This window comes from Engystomops pustulosus, chromosome 6 (genome assembly GCF_040894005.1).
Source record: "Engystomops pustulosus chromosome 6, aEngPut4.maternal, whole genome shotgun sequence".
Lineage (NCBI taxonomy): Eukaryota > Metazoa > Chordata > Amphibia > Anura > Leptodactylidae > Engystomops > Engystomops pustulosus.
The window spans coordinates 135506804-135522666 of NC_092416.1; the positions used below are offsets into that span (position 1 = coordinate 135506804).

General features: G+C 39.3%; 1 protein-coding gene across 2 annotated transcripts in view; it reads left to right on the forward strand.

Annotated features, from left to right (window-relative positions):
• Positions 1-9344: 9344 nt before the first annotated feature.
• ACE (angiotensin I converting enzyme) overlaps positions 9345-15863 on the forward strand; it is a 41834-nt gene continuing 35315 nt past the window's right edge. For both annotated transcript variants that reach the window (XM_072111175.1, XM_072111174.1), the window contains exons 1-2: positions 9345-9491; positions 13056-13323. In XM_072111175.1, coding sequence (XP_071967276.1) covers positions 9466-9491; positions 13056-13323 — 294 coding nt within the window. In that variant the 5' untranslated portion in view covers positions 9345-9465. The remainder of the gene's footprint in view (positions 9492-13055; positions 13324-15863) is intronic.

A 15863-nucleotide genomic window follows, 5' to 3' on the forward strand; every position in this document is an offset into this window, starting at 1 on the left:
GCCGCTCCCCGGTGACGTCACGGGGAGTGACGATCGGAGCCAAGATGGCGGCGCCCACGCGCCGCCGGCTCTTTAATGCCGCCGGCAACTTTGCCGGCGGCAATCAAAGGGTTAACACCCGCGATCGGTGCAAGCACCGATCGCGGGTGTTAGCGACGGGCATTTGCTTCATCATGAAGCAAATGCCCGGTGAGTATGAAGAGGGCTCAGCCCGTGAGCCCTCTTCATACTCCCCCATGCGCAGCAAGACGTAAGGGTACGTCTTATTGCGCTATGGGGTTAAGGACCAGATTTTCCTTGTCTTCAAAAATCTACAATTTTTTATTCTTCTGTGTGTTTTCTGCATAACAAATTGTTTTGCCCAGTGACAGTGTTTCATATTCCATGCCGTATACTGGGAAGTTGGAAAAAATTCCAAATGTGCTGAAATTGTAGAACGCATTTGAGCCATTTTCTTGTGGACACTGTTTTTGGGCTTTCACTGTGCACACCAAATGACAACTCTCATGTATTCTTGGGGTTGGTACGATCATAGTGATACCAAATTTATATAGGTTTACATAGGTTTTATTTTAAAAAAATTGAAAACCTTTTGCACCAAATTTTTAGCTGGACAAAAATTTTGTGGACTGTACAACTTTTTAATCACTTCTTATTTAAAATTTGATGTCATGTAAAATGACGAAAAAGTTGTGTTTCGGGCATTTGGGTGATGTTTTCTGTTCCCTATGCTTCTATATTTTTAAAGATCAGGACTTTTGAGGTGATACCTAACATGTTTATGAAGGAAAGGAGGGGGGTGATTAGATTTCCTCATTTTTTAAACTACTTTTTTAATATTTTTTTACTGCATTTTTAGACCCCCTAGAATACTTGAACCCTAGGGTTCAGATTGTTCCTTGCTTATACTGAAATAATACTGTATTGCAGTATATGGCAGATCAGCTGATTATCTGTAATGTGACAGACCTATACGGGTATGAATGACAGACACTAGATTCTTACAGACACCAGGATGTCATGGTGATGGCCCTTAACCACCATTTAAATGCTGCTGGAGGATTTTCTGGAGGGACTTAAATGGTTAACACCTGTAATCGGTGTAAGCAAGTACATCATAATGCGTTAAGAAGTGAAAGGGGTTGTAAACTTTCAGCAAATAATTGATACTGCAATTTTCCAATATAGTTTCTTTATCTATTCCTCACGGTTTTCTAGATCTCTGCTTGCTGTCCTGCTATAAAAGCTTCTATTTTTGCTTCCAGTGGATTGAAATCTGTCCATGTGATGTGATGGAGGTGCACGAGCCATTAGTATCACACAGGTCCTTTTACTCTCTGTGATAATAACGGCTTGTGCACCAGTGTGTCCACCACATCACATGGACAGATTCTATACACTGGAAGTAAAAATAGAAGCTTTTATAGCAGGACAGCAAGCAGAGATCTAGAACACCCTGAGAAATCGATGCAGAAAGTATATCGGAAACTTTCCTTACACAAACCATATCAAATATTTGCTAGAAGTGGACAACCCCTTTAAGTACCAGAAACTGACTATTAGATACCAATGGTATCCGTTATATTAACATTCTGTTATTTCAGTTATTTTTGTTGCTCTGCTCCAAAACGAAGCAGATCAACGGAAGGATCTAATATAAGTGTGAATCTAGTCTTCAATTATTTTACGTAAGAAGGAACCCACTATTTGGCATGGAAATGGTCGCACAGATTTCAGCACTAGATTCTAGATGAAGTGCATGATGATGATAGGAAGTTGTTGAGATAGAAATGCATTAGGTCTGTTTAGAGTGGGTGGAGTGTAGTGATAAGGCTAGGTAGGGTAGCCATGTTTAGAGCCAGAGTGGAGACTAGGAGGTTTAACATTGGGGTAGCACTGGCTATTAGGACACAATGGAAATCTAAAGCTCCTGTCTGAGTATCAGTTGTGGTTAGTCCTGAGTGAAGGATACCAGATCGAATTCAAGGGAGAATGCCATGAAGATAAAAAATATGAATGTTTCTAAGGGATTTCCTGAAGAGTTGACTACATTGTAGGTAAGTGTACAGTGAGTTCAGACTAATAACTGACATTGCTGCCAAACAGAGGTGGCCCAGAGCAAAGAGAGAAAGAGAAAAGTTACTAGTATTCACAGAGATTGAGACATTAGAAACACGGATTCGCTGTGATAGAGACTATGTTGAACTGTGACGTGGCTGAAGAGCATCTATACAAGTCTGCAAACTGTCTATAGTCCACCTTTAGTTAACCTTCCACTAAGTTTGGTGACTCCATGTGAGCAAATCTAGTTACATCTGTGCCCAACTAAGTCCTGAGAAAAGAAATATTGTTTTTCTAGAAAATAAAAGGAAAACTGAACGTCCATCAAAAAAAGCATAGGTATTTCGTAATCCCAAGACATGCAACAAGAAACATGTCATTTAATAGATACAGGCAGTCCCAGGGTTACGTACAAGACACATTACAGCTGATCATTGCAGCCTGGGACTATACTAAAGCATCCAGAGAGTATGACAGTGGGCAAAGGGGTCCGTCTGTAAGTAGGGGTCATCTGTAAGTCGGGTGTCCTTAAGTAGGAGACTGTCTGTATTCTCTTTATTCAATGTCAATAAGACATAAATAAAATCAATTAAAAAGGTGAAAACTCACCAAAATGACATCTCTAAGGAAGTCCTTAATCCCAAGACATGTCACAAGACTTCTTAAAAGTCAGACAATGATTTAAAGGAAACTACTAATTTCTACTACTACTGGTGTTGTTTACTTTTTTCTTTTAATGTGATGGACATTTCTTTGAAGGCTGTGTCTGACACTGCCTCATTTCCTTGGCATCTGTGCATGTACCACCTCACAAGGCCAAATAATCCCATTGACCATAGTATTTTTCACAGACGGCACTTGCCATCCAAGTGCCATCTGTTTTTATCACTGTCTCAGTGAAAACATTTCATACTTTGACATGTTCTACTTTTTAATAAAATGAACACATGGGGGTTTACTAAGGGTCACGGATTGTACTTTCATTGAACTGTGCGCCGATTCAGGGATTGCACGGCTTTAACAGGTGTCTGCACTGGTTATGTGTCACAATCGATCGTTCTTTTGGCGCAGCTGCGCTGGCTTCCATGAGACACAAATTAGGATGATCTGACTGATTCGGACTGAACACAGGATTTAACTTTCAAATTGTGTCGTAATCGAATTTATTTACATGCACCACTTAAAAGATGGTAAACTCCGTCGGACCTCAGCGGGGAAGTGACACATGCGATATTGGGCGCAATCTTAGTGAATCAGGGTAGAGTGAATTTTCATCGGACTATGCACTTTCGTGAACTCCGTCGGACGGGTAAGTAAATGTGCCCCATGGTCTGTAAAAAAAAACGGATGTTTGAATTGGTCAACTAAAAGTAATGCTTTAAGTGCAGTTGCATACCTTCCACAAATAAAATGGGCATGAGCCCAAAATCTGCCAAATGTTTCTAAAGTTTAAATTTTTCCTCTATTACTCGGTACAGTGTTTGATACTACAACATTACTACTCTGTATATAATATTGCCTTGGAATTTAAAGTTATTAAAGTTTTAGCTATCTCATGATATAATCTGAGATATGGTTGGTAAGTTAAATCATAGTATATATTCATGACAGCTTACATTTTAACTAATTCCGGGAATATCTCCCCATATAGCTCATGTAAACAGATTCCATCTGGATGAATATAACTATTCAGCAACAAAGTTACGGCATTCACAAGAGTGCACTTGCTTTATAAACAATGAAACTTTCTGTAGTAGATTCCACCCTTTGGGAGGGAGAGTGAAAGCAGGTGGACTGCTCAGTAAGGGCCTGTTCACATCTTCATCAATTTTTTAGGCTACCTGCACATGACTTTTCATGCATGAGCTTTTCTGTGTGAAAAAGACAATAAAAGTACAAAAAAATAAATTACTCCTCCGAAAATATTAATAAAGAACGTCATACAAACTAATAGTGTATATACATCTGAAAAAAAAGAATATGGGGCACATTTACTTACCCGGTCCCACGGAGTTCACAAAAGTGCACTGTGCCGTGATTCAAGATTGCGTGCTCGATATCCTGCATGTGTCACTTCCCAGCTCAGGTCTACCAAAGTTCACCTTCTTCTTCCTGGTGTATGTAAGTGCGACACAATACCAGCGCAAATCCCTGTTAAATACCTGTCAAAAATGTGCAAATCCCTAAAACGGTGAACAGTGCCATAAAAGTGCGATCCCTGACCCTATATTTGTAAAAAAAACACTTTTTGTAAGGCAGGGGCGTAGCTACGAGAGGCAGGGCCCCATAGCAGACTTCTGATGTCAGTTACAATCACACACAAAATTGCATTTTTGCTGCCTTTTGACTTTTTATGTGGCTCAGGGCAAAGTGGACCACCATGGTGGTTATGAACAGTGGATGACATATAGATGAAATCAGACAACAAATCGACAGAAAAAAGGGCATTCTCTTTGTTGAAAAAAAGACCCAAAAATACGGAAAGTGACTTATTAATTAAGCCTTAATAAGCTGTTTTAATATTATTTTGTCAATTTAAAAAAAAGGCAACAAAATTTTAAATACATTCATCTCTTGACTACAGCATTGTTAAAGGTCTATCTGGCAATTACAGTGAGCGTCTTCCTCCTGTTCCCTGTGCTATAAGAGCTGTATTTGTACATTCCTCCACAAGGTATTCATAAAAATGCATTGCCAAGATGAGCCTCAAGTGAGCGCCTTAGTAGTGATGTTATAATTAAAAGCAGATAAAATAACCCAGAGAGTAAAAACACACATACATGTAAACATCCTCCATGACATAAGTACTTTTGTTTTAGTGGAATTTTTTTCCTGCAGCTGCAACTTTTTCTTTTACAAGTTAAGTTTTAGTTAAAAAAAAACCTGTTTAGAATGGTAGATTAATGGGAAACCGTAAACTAACAACACCCTGCGGTAGGTTGTCCTATTTAGCATTCTCTCTTTTAAATTAAAAATCACCCATTAGCTTAAAAATTGTCTCCAAAGTCATGTGCAAATGTGCAAATGAGCTGAAGATGCTGTCAGATGCTCCTATCTTTTACTCATTAGCAACTAGAACCATGTTTGTGTCATTTTAAAGATGGAAATCTTTTATATAAATGGCACCAGGAATCATAGATCATTGAAACCTCAATATATTTGGTGTAGAACCAGAGATACAGGCAGTTAAAGACTTACATAAAATAGTGAGCTGCAGACAAAGGACCAATTTCCAACTGTGATTAACCATTTTTAAAGCAGATTTTGTTATCTTTTAAATGACAGCAAAAGCATGATTTTAGGTGCTGTAGACCCCAAGATAGTGGCAAATGAAATGAAGTCTGTATCCATCTTGTATTGCTTCTTTCACACCTATTAATGAAAACAGCCATATACTACCCGTACTGTACCATTTTCATATGGGTAGCATACGGCAACATTCATTTCTATGGGAATTACGGCCATCCATTTACATGGCCGCATAATCCACTGTACTGTACTGTGAGCGAGACAAAAAATATATAGAGCATGTCCTATTTTCTCCAGCGGGAGGTGCATTCTGTCAGCCAGACATCAACCAGCCATCATTTGCCAGCCCTTTGTATGTTATAAGGACAAGGATACAGTGACATATGTGCACGGATGAAAAACGGCAGGTATATACGGAATCATACAGCACAAAAATAAATGACTGCAGAAACCATACATTCCTGTAAAAAATAGCCCAAGGGTGGTGGTACATGTGGCGTTTTGAACCTGTTTTTGCGCCGTTTTTTAACAGTCCATTAAAAAACGCATGCGTTTTTGAAAATGCATCAGTTTTTTGGAAAACGCATCCATTTTTCCTGTTTTTTTTTCTGTTTTCCCCCAATTATGATAATTGTGATAATTGGGAAAAACTGACAAAACTGAAGCATTTTCAAAAACGCATGCCTTTTTTAACAGACTGCTTAAAAACGGCCCAAAAACGGGTTCAAAACGCCACATGTGCCACCGGCCTAAGGCTACATTTAGACAAATGTGTGGTCAACCGGCTGAAACCTGGGCTACTGCACATCATCAAGTGCTGCTCACCCCTCCATACTATGTAGGAAACAACGGCACACAGCTCTATAGAGCACGCTCTATTTTCTCCCTGTATGAGTTCAGTTCCGGTCTGCAGCGTTCGGGCCGTGCAAATTCATCGCACTGAGTGTGCAACCAGTGGGGCGTGAAGGGGGGGGGGGGGCAGGGTCTGGCATAAAAAAAAAAAATGCGAGACCCGCTGCATGATAAATATCCCCTATATTATCCATGATTAGAGATGAGCGAGCACTAGAATGCTCGAGTGCTCGTTACTCGAGTCAAACTTTTTCCGATGCTCGAGTGCTCGTTTCGAATAACGAACCCCATTGAAGTCAATTGGAGACTCGAGCATTTTTCAAGGGGACCAATAAAATGTGTAATTTTATTGAGAAATAAGGAAGTCAGTCCTGATTCTTCATTTTTTTATTCAATGGAATATTCGTGGAACTTCAAAAAGGAGAATGACCCGTGTTAAACAGAACAGTTAAACTGACAGGATAGAAGATCTATTATTTTATTCTATTCTATTGTTTGTAGCAATGTACATATGCCTGAAACAAAGAATATGGTGCACATCAGTAGGCTCTTCAATGTATTGTCGTTCTTCACACATATGAAGAGATGTGTTCTTCACAGGTTAGCAGAAAACATAAGTGAAGAAAGGTGTTCTTCACAATAGTATGTGAAGAACAATATGTGTGAAGAACACATTGCAGATGTTTCCATACATCTGCTAACTTATCAGAAGACATGAGTGCAGAAAGGTGTTCTTCACAATAGTATGTGCAGAACAATATGTGTGAAGAACACATTGCAGATGTTTCCATACATCTGCTAACTCGTCAGAAGACATGAGTGCAGAAAGGTGTTCTTCACAATAGTATGTGCAGAACAATATGTGTGAAGAACACATTGCAGATGTTTCCATACATCTGCTAACTTATCAGAAGACATGAGTGCAGAAAGGTGTTCTTCACAATAGTATGTAAAGAACAATATGTGTGAAGAACACATTGCAGATATTTCCATACATCTGATAACTTATCAGAAGTATATTTGCATTGACTGCCATCAGTCGCAAATGTGTGTATTACTGTGATGGTGTATTGACAATAAATGATCCTTAAGTGAAAGCTCGTTCTCGAGCAGGCGAAATACAACGAGCCGTTTCGAGTATGTTTAAGCTCGAACGAGCATCAAGCTCGGACGAGTATGCTCGCTCATCTTTATCCATGATATGTTACCACTCAATATGAAAACGGAATGTGTGAATGCTCCCTCACTGTTGAACACAGAATCAGTTCTATACACATGCCATAGTTAACAAGCAAAACACACAATGCTCTATAGGGATCATATACTTTTCAGTTGTAAAGTCTCAAAAAATGAACCAGCATATTGCAGCTGTAACTAGCGTCAACATGCGTTTTTCAAAGGTTTGCTTGCATTTGCGTTTTTAAAAACGCAATGCATGATGTGCGTTAATTGCATGCAGCTGTGGCCGGTTTCCCACATGCCATTTTTGTTGCGTTTTTAAACACATACAAAACGCAAGTGGGAGGGGGTTTGGCCAAAACGCATATGCGTTTCCAATGAAAGAGCACGTGGGAAACCAGCCTCCTTTTTGTGCATGTAATCACAAACGCATACGTTTTTTAAAAACGCAATGAAAACGCTCCTCAAGAAACGCAGGGGAGAAAACACTTTATGCAAAAACCCATTGAAAAAGTCAATATAAATATAAGATGCGTTTTTCAAGGATGCAAAAATGCAATGAAAAAAACACAACAAAAATGCCACGTGTGTCACTGGCCTTATATAGAAAAATAAAAAAATTAAAGCTTTTTTTTTCATTTCCTGGTCTGACTGTAAATGTCTGTGTTTGCATCAGCATGCTGGACAGTTTACAATGTACTCCAATACATTAGCATTTTAGTGTAGTATCTTGGACTTGAACCTGTGATCAGACAATCGCTGGTTCAAGTTAAAGTTTGTATACAGAAAAAAAAATAAGTTTAAACCATTTAAATAAATAAAAAAATTAAAATAAAATATAAGCCCCTAAAATATCCTATTCCCATACAAACACTTAATAAAGTATAAATGAAAACAAATATCCACAAAGCCCCCAATATATCTGGTATTGCTGCGTCCCTAACAATCTGTAAAATTAAACAGAATCATTATTGGATTCACATTGTGAACTACTTAAACACACCTCGAAAAAGATTCCGAAAAAAAGATAATTTATAAAATTAATATTCATAAAAAATTCCCCAAAAAAGTTATAAAAAAATGTTACTCCAAAATAAAATTGCTTAAAAGAACAACTCTTCTCGCAAAAAAAAAGTCCTTAACTAGATTTGTCGTCCGAAAAATAAAAAAGTTAAGCCTCTGAAAAGATTTTAAAATTGACAAGATTTTCTCCAAAATCTGCGCCCATGGTCCACACATGGTTGTAAACAAACTTCTTAAGGGCGCAGTCACACGTTGCGTTTTGGTTGCATTTTCATTGCGTTTTGAAATGCATTACCACAGCCGATGTTAAATACAAGGTTAACTCATTGTTAAAAAGGCATACCTTTTAATGCGTTCCAAACGTAGCAGAAATGCGACAAAAACGCCACGTGTCTCCGGCCTCAACATTAATGTTTACAAATCACTATGTAAATGAGATGTTAACACATGTGTTAGTGTCATGTGAACACATATTTTAACATCATGTTTACATTGCGTTTTGTAAACACTAATGTTACGGCCGGTGACGCATGTGATGTTTTTGCTGCGTTCCTGCTGCCTTCTAGAATGCATTAAAAATGCATGCGTTTTCACACATGCGTTTTTCAAATGTCTGCTTGCGATTTTTAGAAACAGAATTTTTGATTTGTGGGCATTGCAGGGAGTTGAAGTTGAAGTCACCTTCTCCCTGTGGTTGGTGCATGTAATCACATGCGTTTCAAAACATGCAGACAAAAAAAAATCCTAGGTTGAGACATTTTAATCGAAAAACCATAAAAAAAACGCAATATGCAAATATGATGCGTTTTACAAGAATGCAAAAATGCAACAAAAACGCCACGTGTGTCACCGGCCTTAAGCAACCCCTTCCACGAGTGGCTGTTATTTATTCAATGGTGACTTTTCAATTCGATTTTGTATATGTCTGTTGTTTTTCCAGGGAGTGAAGTGGTTAAATCATTAAATCACCCCCTTCAGGTGCTCCTTATGAGCCAGCCATGAGCATGTGACTCCCAGACAGAAAAGGCTTCTTGTCTTGTTCCCGGTTTTCAGGACTCTGGAAAAAGGTCCCTTAAAAATTCTATAACTCCGGTTCCGGAGATGTACACCCGATGCACTCTGCCCAGGTAAGGGAATATACTGTATGCCAACTGGGCTGGAGAAGTGGGATTGGTGCTGAGTGAACACTCATAGTGGGTTACAGCGTTTAGGGTTTGGGATGCCTGCACTTGAAAATTTTACATTGTGTAAATCTAACATGTTATCGCAAGGCAAATCTGTTGCATATTAAAATGCAATGTAAACGCCACATGTGAACACAGCTTTCGGCCTTTGGCGTGAGATAACTATTACGCTTGTGTAAGGGACACTAACGTGTTTAAGGAACATATTGTAGACTCTGTTGTTGCGGCTTGCACACATTTTCATGTGGTTTGATGGCCAGGAGCAGTGTCTGACTGCAGTGCCTGGGGCCACCACTGTACAGCTACATGCAAATATTACCTGATATCTATTTGCAACATAATAGCTTACCTATAGACCGAGAAACTGGTGTAGAAGCACTGATAAATGTTAGACGCCATCCGATGCATCTAAAAAATAAATTGCTATAATGTTATAGGGTGGCTGAATTGCTATATGCTGAAAAATATGTGTGAGAGTGCACTCACATGTGGCGTTTAACGCATTGTAACAGCTGTTAACATTTGCATTTACAAAACGCAACTGTTAACGCATGTGTTAACATTTTGCATTTTGTAAACGCAAATGTTGATCCCACAGAATTCACGAATTGGAAACAAATCTTTAAAAAGTGTCCACACCCTGATCAGATAAAGCTGACATTACTAATGACTGACACTACACCTGCTGATGCTGTCTCCCATGCTGGTTTCAGTGACAGACATTAGTGACATCTAGTACCTTACAGGATAGGAAGTGGACTTTATTACAACTTCTCCCAGCCATAGTTTATCACTGCTGAATTCGCGGCCAGATGTCTTTAGCTCTGTCTACCATATTTCCACACTGTGCCCCTAAAAATACCTCAGTCCCTTACAGTATAGTGTCAGGGAAGGGGACTTTGCCCCCCAGGGCTATAAGAAATTTGTCATAATTTACACCATAAATGATCTACAAACTATGCTTCAAGCAGGCCTGGATTTGAGTTTCTGACACCCAGGAGAAAGGATATATAATATATGTATTGTATAGGCTAGCAATTATAAACTATGTAATTTAAACTAAATGTGAGTATTATACAGGGTGATATGTATTATTAGGTGGTATAGTATATAGCAGGGCAGTGATGCACTATATATACAGGGTAATCGGTATTATATAGCAGGGGTCCTTATTGGCTTTACACCAATTTTTACGTTTTTTTTTTTTTGTGCATGTAATTAGACCAACAAGAAATGGGTCTACCAACAAATGACTGCTAAATTTGTTGCGAAGAATAATGAATGCCCCCTATATGACACACTGTATGTACAAAGTGCCCTGTTACATAATGCACATCCACATCAGCCTGTACATATCGTATATCATTGTCATCCTATATAATACATATGAACATAATGGAGGAGATTATCAATGCTTCTATGGCAGTTTTTAAAATGGTGATTAAAGTGGTGGATACGTACAACTACGCTAGGTCGTACCTGGAGTAGTTTTGCCCGATGTCCAAGCTGCTTGTCAGATGCATCGAGAGGCCTAACCCTTGTCATGCATCTGGCGTGACAAGGGGGGCATGGCTGCAAACGATAAGAAATAGAGATGACAGATTCCTAGTCCTGCTGTCCTCTCTACTTCCCACATGTGGTCATCAGCTACTGGGACAGTAGAAGTGTGTGTGTGTATTTTATATATAATATATATATATATCTCTCATAATGAATGTGTATACATAGAAGTATGTATATGTGTGTATATGTGTGTGTGTATATATATATATATATATATATATATATATATATATATATATATTAATTATTCATTCCCCTACTTGAGAACTCCCGACTTACAGACGACTCCGAGTTACAAACCGACCTCTGGATTTTGGTAATTTACTGTACGTTAGTCCAAGGCTACAATAAACGGCTATAACCGTTATAAATGTTGTCTGTAATGAAGCTTTAGTGTTAATCCTGGTTCTTATGACAACCCAACAATTTTTAAAATACAATTGTGACAGAGACCCAAAAAATTCTGGCTGGGGCTACAATTCTAAAGTATGCAGTTCCGACTTGCATAAAAATTTGTCTGGAGTTACAATGATAAAGTATACAAATTCAATTTAAGAACAAACCTACAGACCCTATCTTGTATGTAACCCAGGGACTGCCTCAGTCAGTCCCCAGGTTATGTACAAGAAAGGGTCTGTAGGTTTGTTCTTAAATTGAATTTGTATACTTTATCATTGTAACTCCAGACAAATTTTTTTGGTCTCTGTGACAATTGGATTTTAAAAATGTTGGATTGTCATCAGAACCAGGATTAACAATAAAGCTTCATTACAGACACCTGTGATAACTGTTAAAGCTGTTTATTGTAGTCTAGGGCTAAAGTACAGTAAGTTACCAACATCCAGAGGTCCGTTTGTAACTAGGGGTCGTATGTAAGTCAGGTGTTCTTAAGTAGGGGAACGCCTATATAGCTCATAACTGCCATATCACCATGCATGGTGACTACCACTGACAGTCTTACTATAGACTATATACAGCATAATACACATCATTTACATATAGTATTTCACTGCCAGCCAACAAAGAAACCCCACACATATATTTATTATAGTAGATCCAGAAAAAAAGCGCTACTATAAATAATACACATCACCCTGTACATATAGTTGATCACTGCCATCCTCTATTATACAGCTCACTACCAGCCTGTATATTACATATCACATACTGAATCATTGACAGTCATCCCATAGCATTCTATATAATACACATCAATCTGTTTATATCAGATGTGTAATTAGGGGAGGCAGGGCCTCACAGCATAGGGCCTCCTTCCCCCTAAAATATATATAGTGTGTAATATATAGATCTATCACTGTATTTAGTGTATCACTGCCAGTTTTAATACATTATAGTGTATTGTACATATAGAGTAAGCTTGGCAGCGATGTATATAAAATGAGTAAAGCTGGCAGTGATGTGCTATATGTACATATGGTGATGTGTGTCTATATAATGCATATCTCTATGTACACATAGTGAATTATACATTTATTGTCTCTGGTAATACTGGCAGTGATGCCCTATAAATGGTGATGTATATATGAGTAAAGCTGGCAGTGATGTGCTATATGTACATGGGGATATGTATCGCTGCTGGCTTTATCCTATATGATGTGTATATCACTGTACACGTGGTGTATTATGCATGTATATCCGATAGTGCTAGACATGATGTGCTGTGCGATCACCATGAAGTAACATGAAGGAGTTAAGCTGTTCCTTAGGAGGAGGAGGGGGGAGTGAGCAGCGTCTGTCAGGAGGTGGATGAGGTGTATGAAGGACTTTGGCTTCCTCCCTGTGTGAATTGTGCCATTACTAGAGGATGGAGAGGGGCAGCCTGTGCCGTCTTATCTCTGGCGGGAGGTAGCACAGGGGCTGGCGTTCTCCTTCTTCTTTATAAGAGACCTTGTAACCAGTCCGTGTGTCTTGCTCTACCCACAGGGGGAGGGGGATGAAGGTGAATCTGGGAGCACCTGGCTGGCACAGCCCGGAGATGGTCCGGATTGTTCTCCTGGGGCTGCTCCTGGTGGGCAGCACCTGTGCCCTGGACAGTGCCTACTTGCCAACTAAAGACTATGGAAGCGACGAAGCGGCTGCCCGAGAGTTTACTAGTGACTTCAACAGTACAGCGGAGCTGGTGTACTCCAAGAGTGTGGAAGCCAACTGGATCTACAACACCAACCTCACCGACCACAACGGGGCGCTGCAGGTAAGAGGGGCACTGCCGGGCTCTAAGACCACTGCTGGGCGAGGGTGGGCTTCATAACTCAATAGTTGGTAAAGTTTGCTCTGTAGTTTTATTTTGGTCCTTTTTGTGCCATTTCTGTTCAATGACCCGAAGACTGAGCAACCATTGATCCACTAGTTGTTAGTATCCCATAGCTGCTGGCACATCCATCTCCTCACCAGCAGTGCCTTCTGAATATAATGCCAGTCTATGTGATGCACAAAATGCAATAACACTGTCAGCTCCTGTTTGTGGGTTGTCTGATATTTGAGATTCACTCCATTCATGTGATTGGAAAAGAATAGGTGGAAGGGGTTAGAGACTTTGTTAAAATTTTTATTCAAATTTGTAGATTTGATATAGTTAAATGTTATATTGCATAGTTTATTGCTGTGAGGGACTATGCAAGTTTTTTTCTGAACTTCTGGTGAATTCATGATTTGTGACATTTCAGAAGTTCAGTCATATTGATCACAATGGCAGTGGACTTTATAGTGACCCCTTCCAGTATATTGATGTGCTGCTACATATTCCCTTATATGTCAACTTCTAATACATCTTTAATTTATAAATGTCACCTGAAATGCTAACACCCGTAGCACATCTCTGATGCCTGACCCCCACAATGTCGGAATTACCAGCAATCAGGCTTATCAATATTCATGCTGTGAATATATTACCGCATATTATGTACACATCCTCCTCAAACAGCAGGGTTGAATCAGGCATTATGATCCAATTTTTCTGCGGGTCAGAGAATTCCATAAATAACATGTAAATAGAAGGGGGAATAGAAAAACTGCCTTTGGCAAAAGAACATGGAGCATGGGGGGGGGGGGGTAGTGAGTTACAAGTCTGATGTAATTTGTGGGTTACAGAAGAATAGTTTGTGTTCTGATTTGATGTTATTAGATTTCCAGTGTGTAGAGCTGCCAGGTTCTGAATAATATAGGAATCCTTTACTGTATTCTGTATGGTTTAAGACAACAAGTGTCAAAGCCTATGGATATACACCATGATTCAATAGAGTACTACAGATGCCATATTATCATTTACTCAGCCAAACCTGCTGTAAAATTCCCAGCTAAGTTGTAGATGTCTGTAATGGTTGGATTTGCCATTGGTTTAAATCCATTCCCGGATCAGTATTTGCAGCTCCAACCTGCGGGTCAATGGGTTTCAACCTTTGCGTTGCAAAAGTTGAAAACTTCACTGCATCATAAATTGACATGAAACCCCTTTATGCTGCATGTGGATGGGATTGCCACAGGTTGGCCACACCAGCCAAACCACAGTGATTATGCCCCACGTGGCCCCATAGCATAATTCTGCGAATAGTTACTAGACAATGCACAGCCATTCCACACATTCCATCTATTTGTTGTGCTGTATATGAAAGACCTGTAACCATAAGCTGTACACTACTGATGGGCATTCCAGAAATGCCAGCTAGACAGACGTTTCCATAGATAACGAAAGCAATTAAGCGTTAAATGCTTATAGTACCATCCAGCTGTACAAGAAATGGGACAAATGCTAAAAAAAATAAACGGCAGTGAAAACACTGGGAAGAAGCAGATTTTCCTGAGTAGTGAGCTAAGAGCCGTAATCAGTAGAACGCAACGGCGATTAAGCCCTAATTGGATGGAGAATGAGCGCTGCTGCAGGAGAGGAGATAGCGCTGTGCTGCTCTGTGACTCGGGGGGGGGGGGGGGGGGGAAAGGGGTAGGATTACAGATGTTTGTAGGAAATGTGGAGGATTAGTGTATAGGCATAATGTATAGTGAAATAATGGCATGGAATAATGCTAGCCAGAAAAATCATGCAATGTTAAATACGTTTTGGTAAAAAAAAAGGCTAGTATTGTAAATATTTATATTTTTTTTCTTGTAAATGTATAATTCAAAGTTATCGGAGCAGAGATTCCTTTGTTTTACAAGTTTACAGTTAAATAATTGAAATATAGTACTCAATGCTGAGATGCTACATTGGGGTCATTCATTAGGAAACTTTCAGGGTGCGTTCACACGTTGCAGTTAAAACTGCATCGCAATCAGCTTTGAGGTGGTTTTAGGTGCAGTTTTGTCAATTTCCCAGGTGAAAGACATGAACTGAACGAGTGAATGACATTTGTGGAGCAGGTTTCCCCTTCAAAATCAAATTCACCCGTTCAGTTCATGCCTCCTCTGTTCTGCAAAAGCTTGGCATTTTTTTTTTTTTTGGCGATATGGTGTGATTCCTATAGTTGTCACCAAATTCTACAAACTTTGCAGATTTCAACATTGCAAGTTTATATAAGAAAGTAGATATCCTATACAAACAAAATGGTTTCCTTTTTCTATTCTGAATCTTTCTCCCGCCTACTACCTGGCTGCTTCCCACAACGCATAATTGGCCTGTAATTGTGGACCATAGATTCCAATGTCACTGCTGGCCACATTGCAGGGATGAGATTCCTAGCATCATACTGATCTTTGATGCAAGGAATCCCTGCTTCCCTCTGTAAATAGCAGCACTGACAA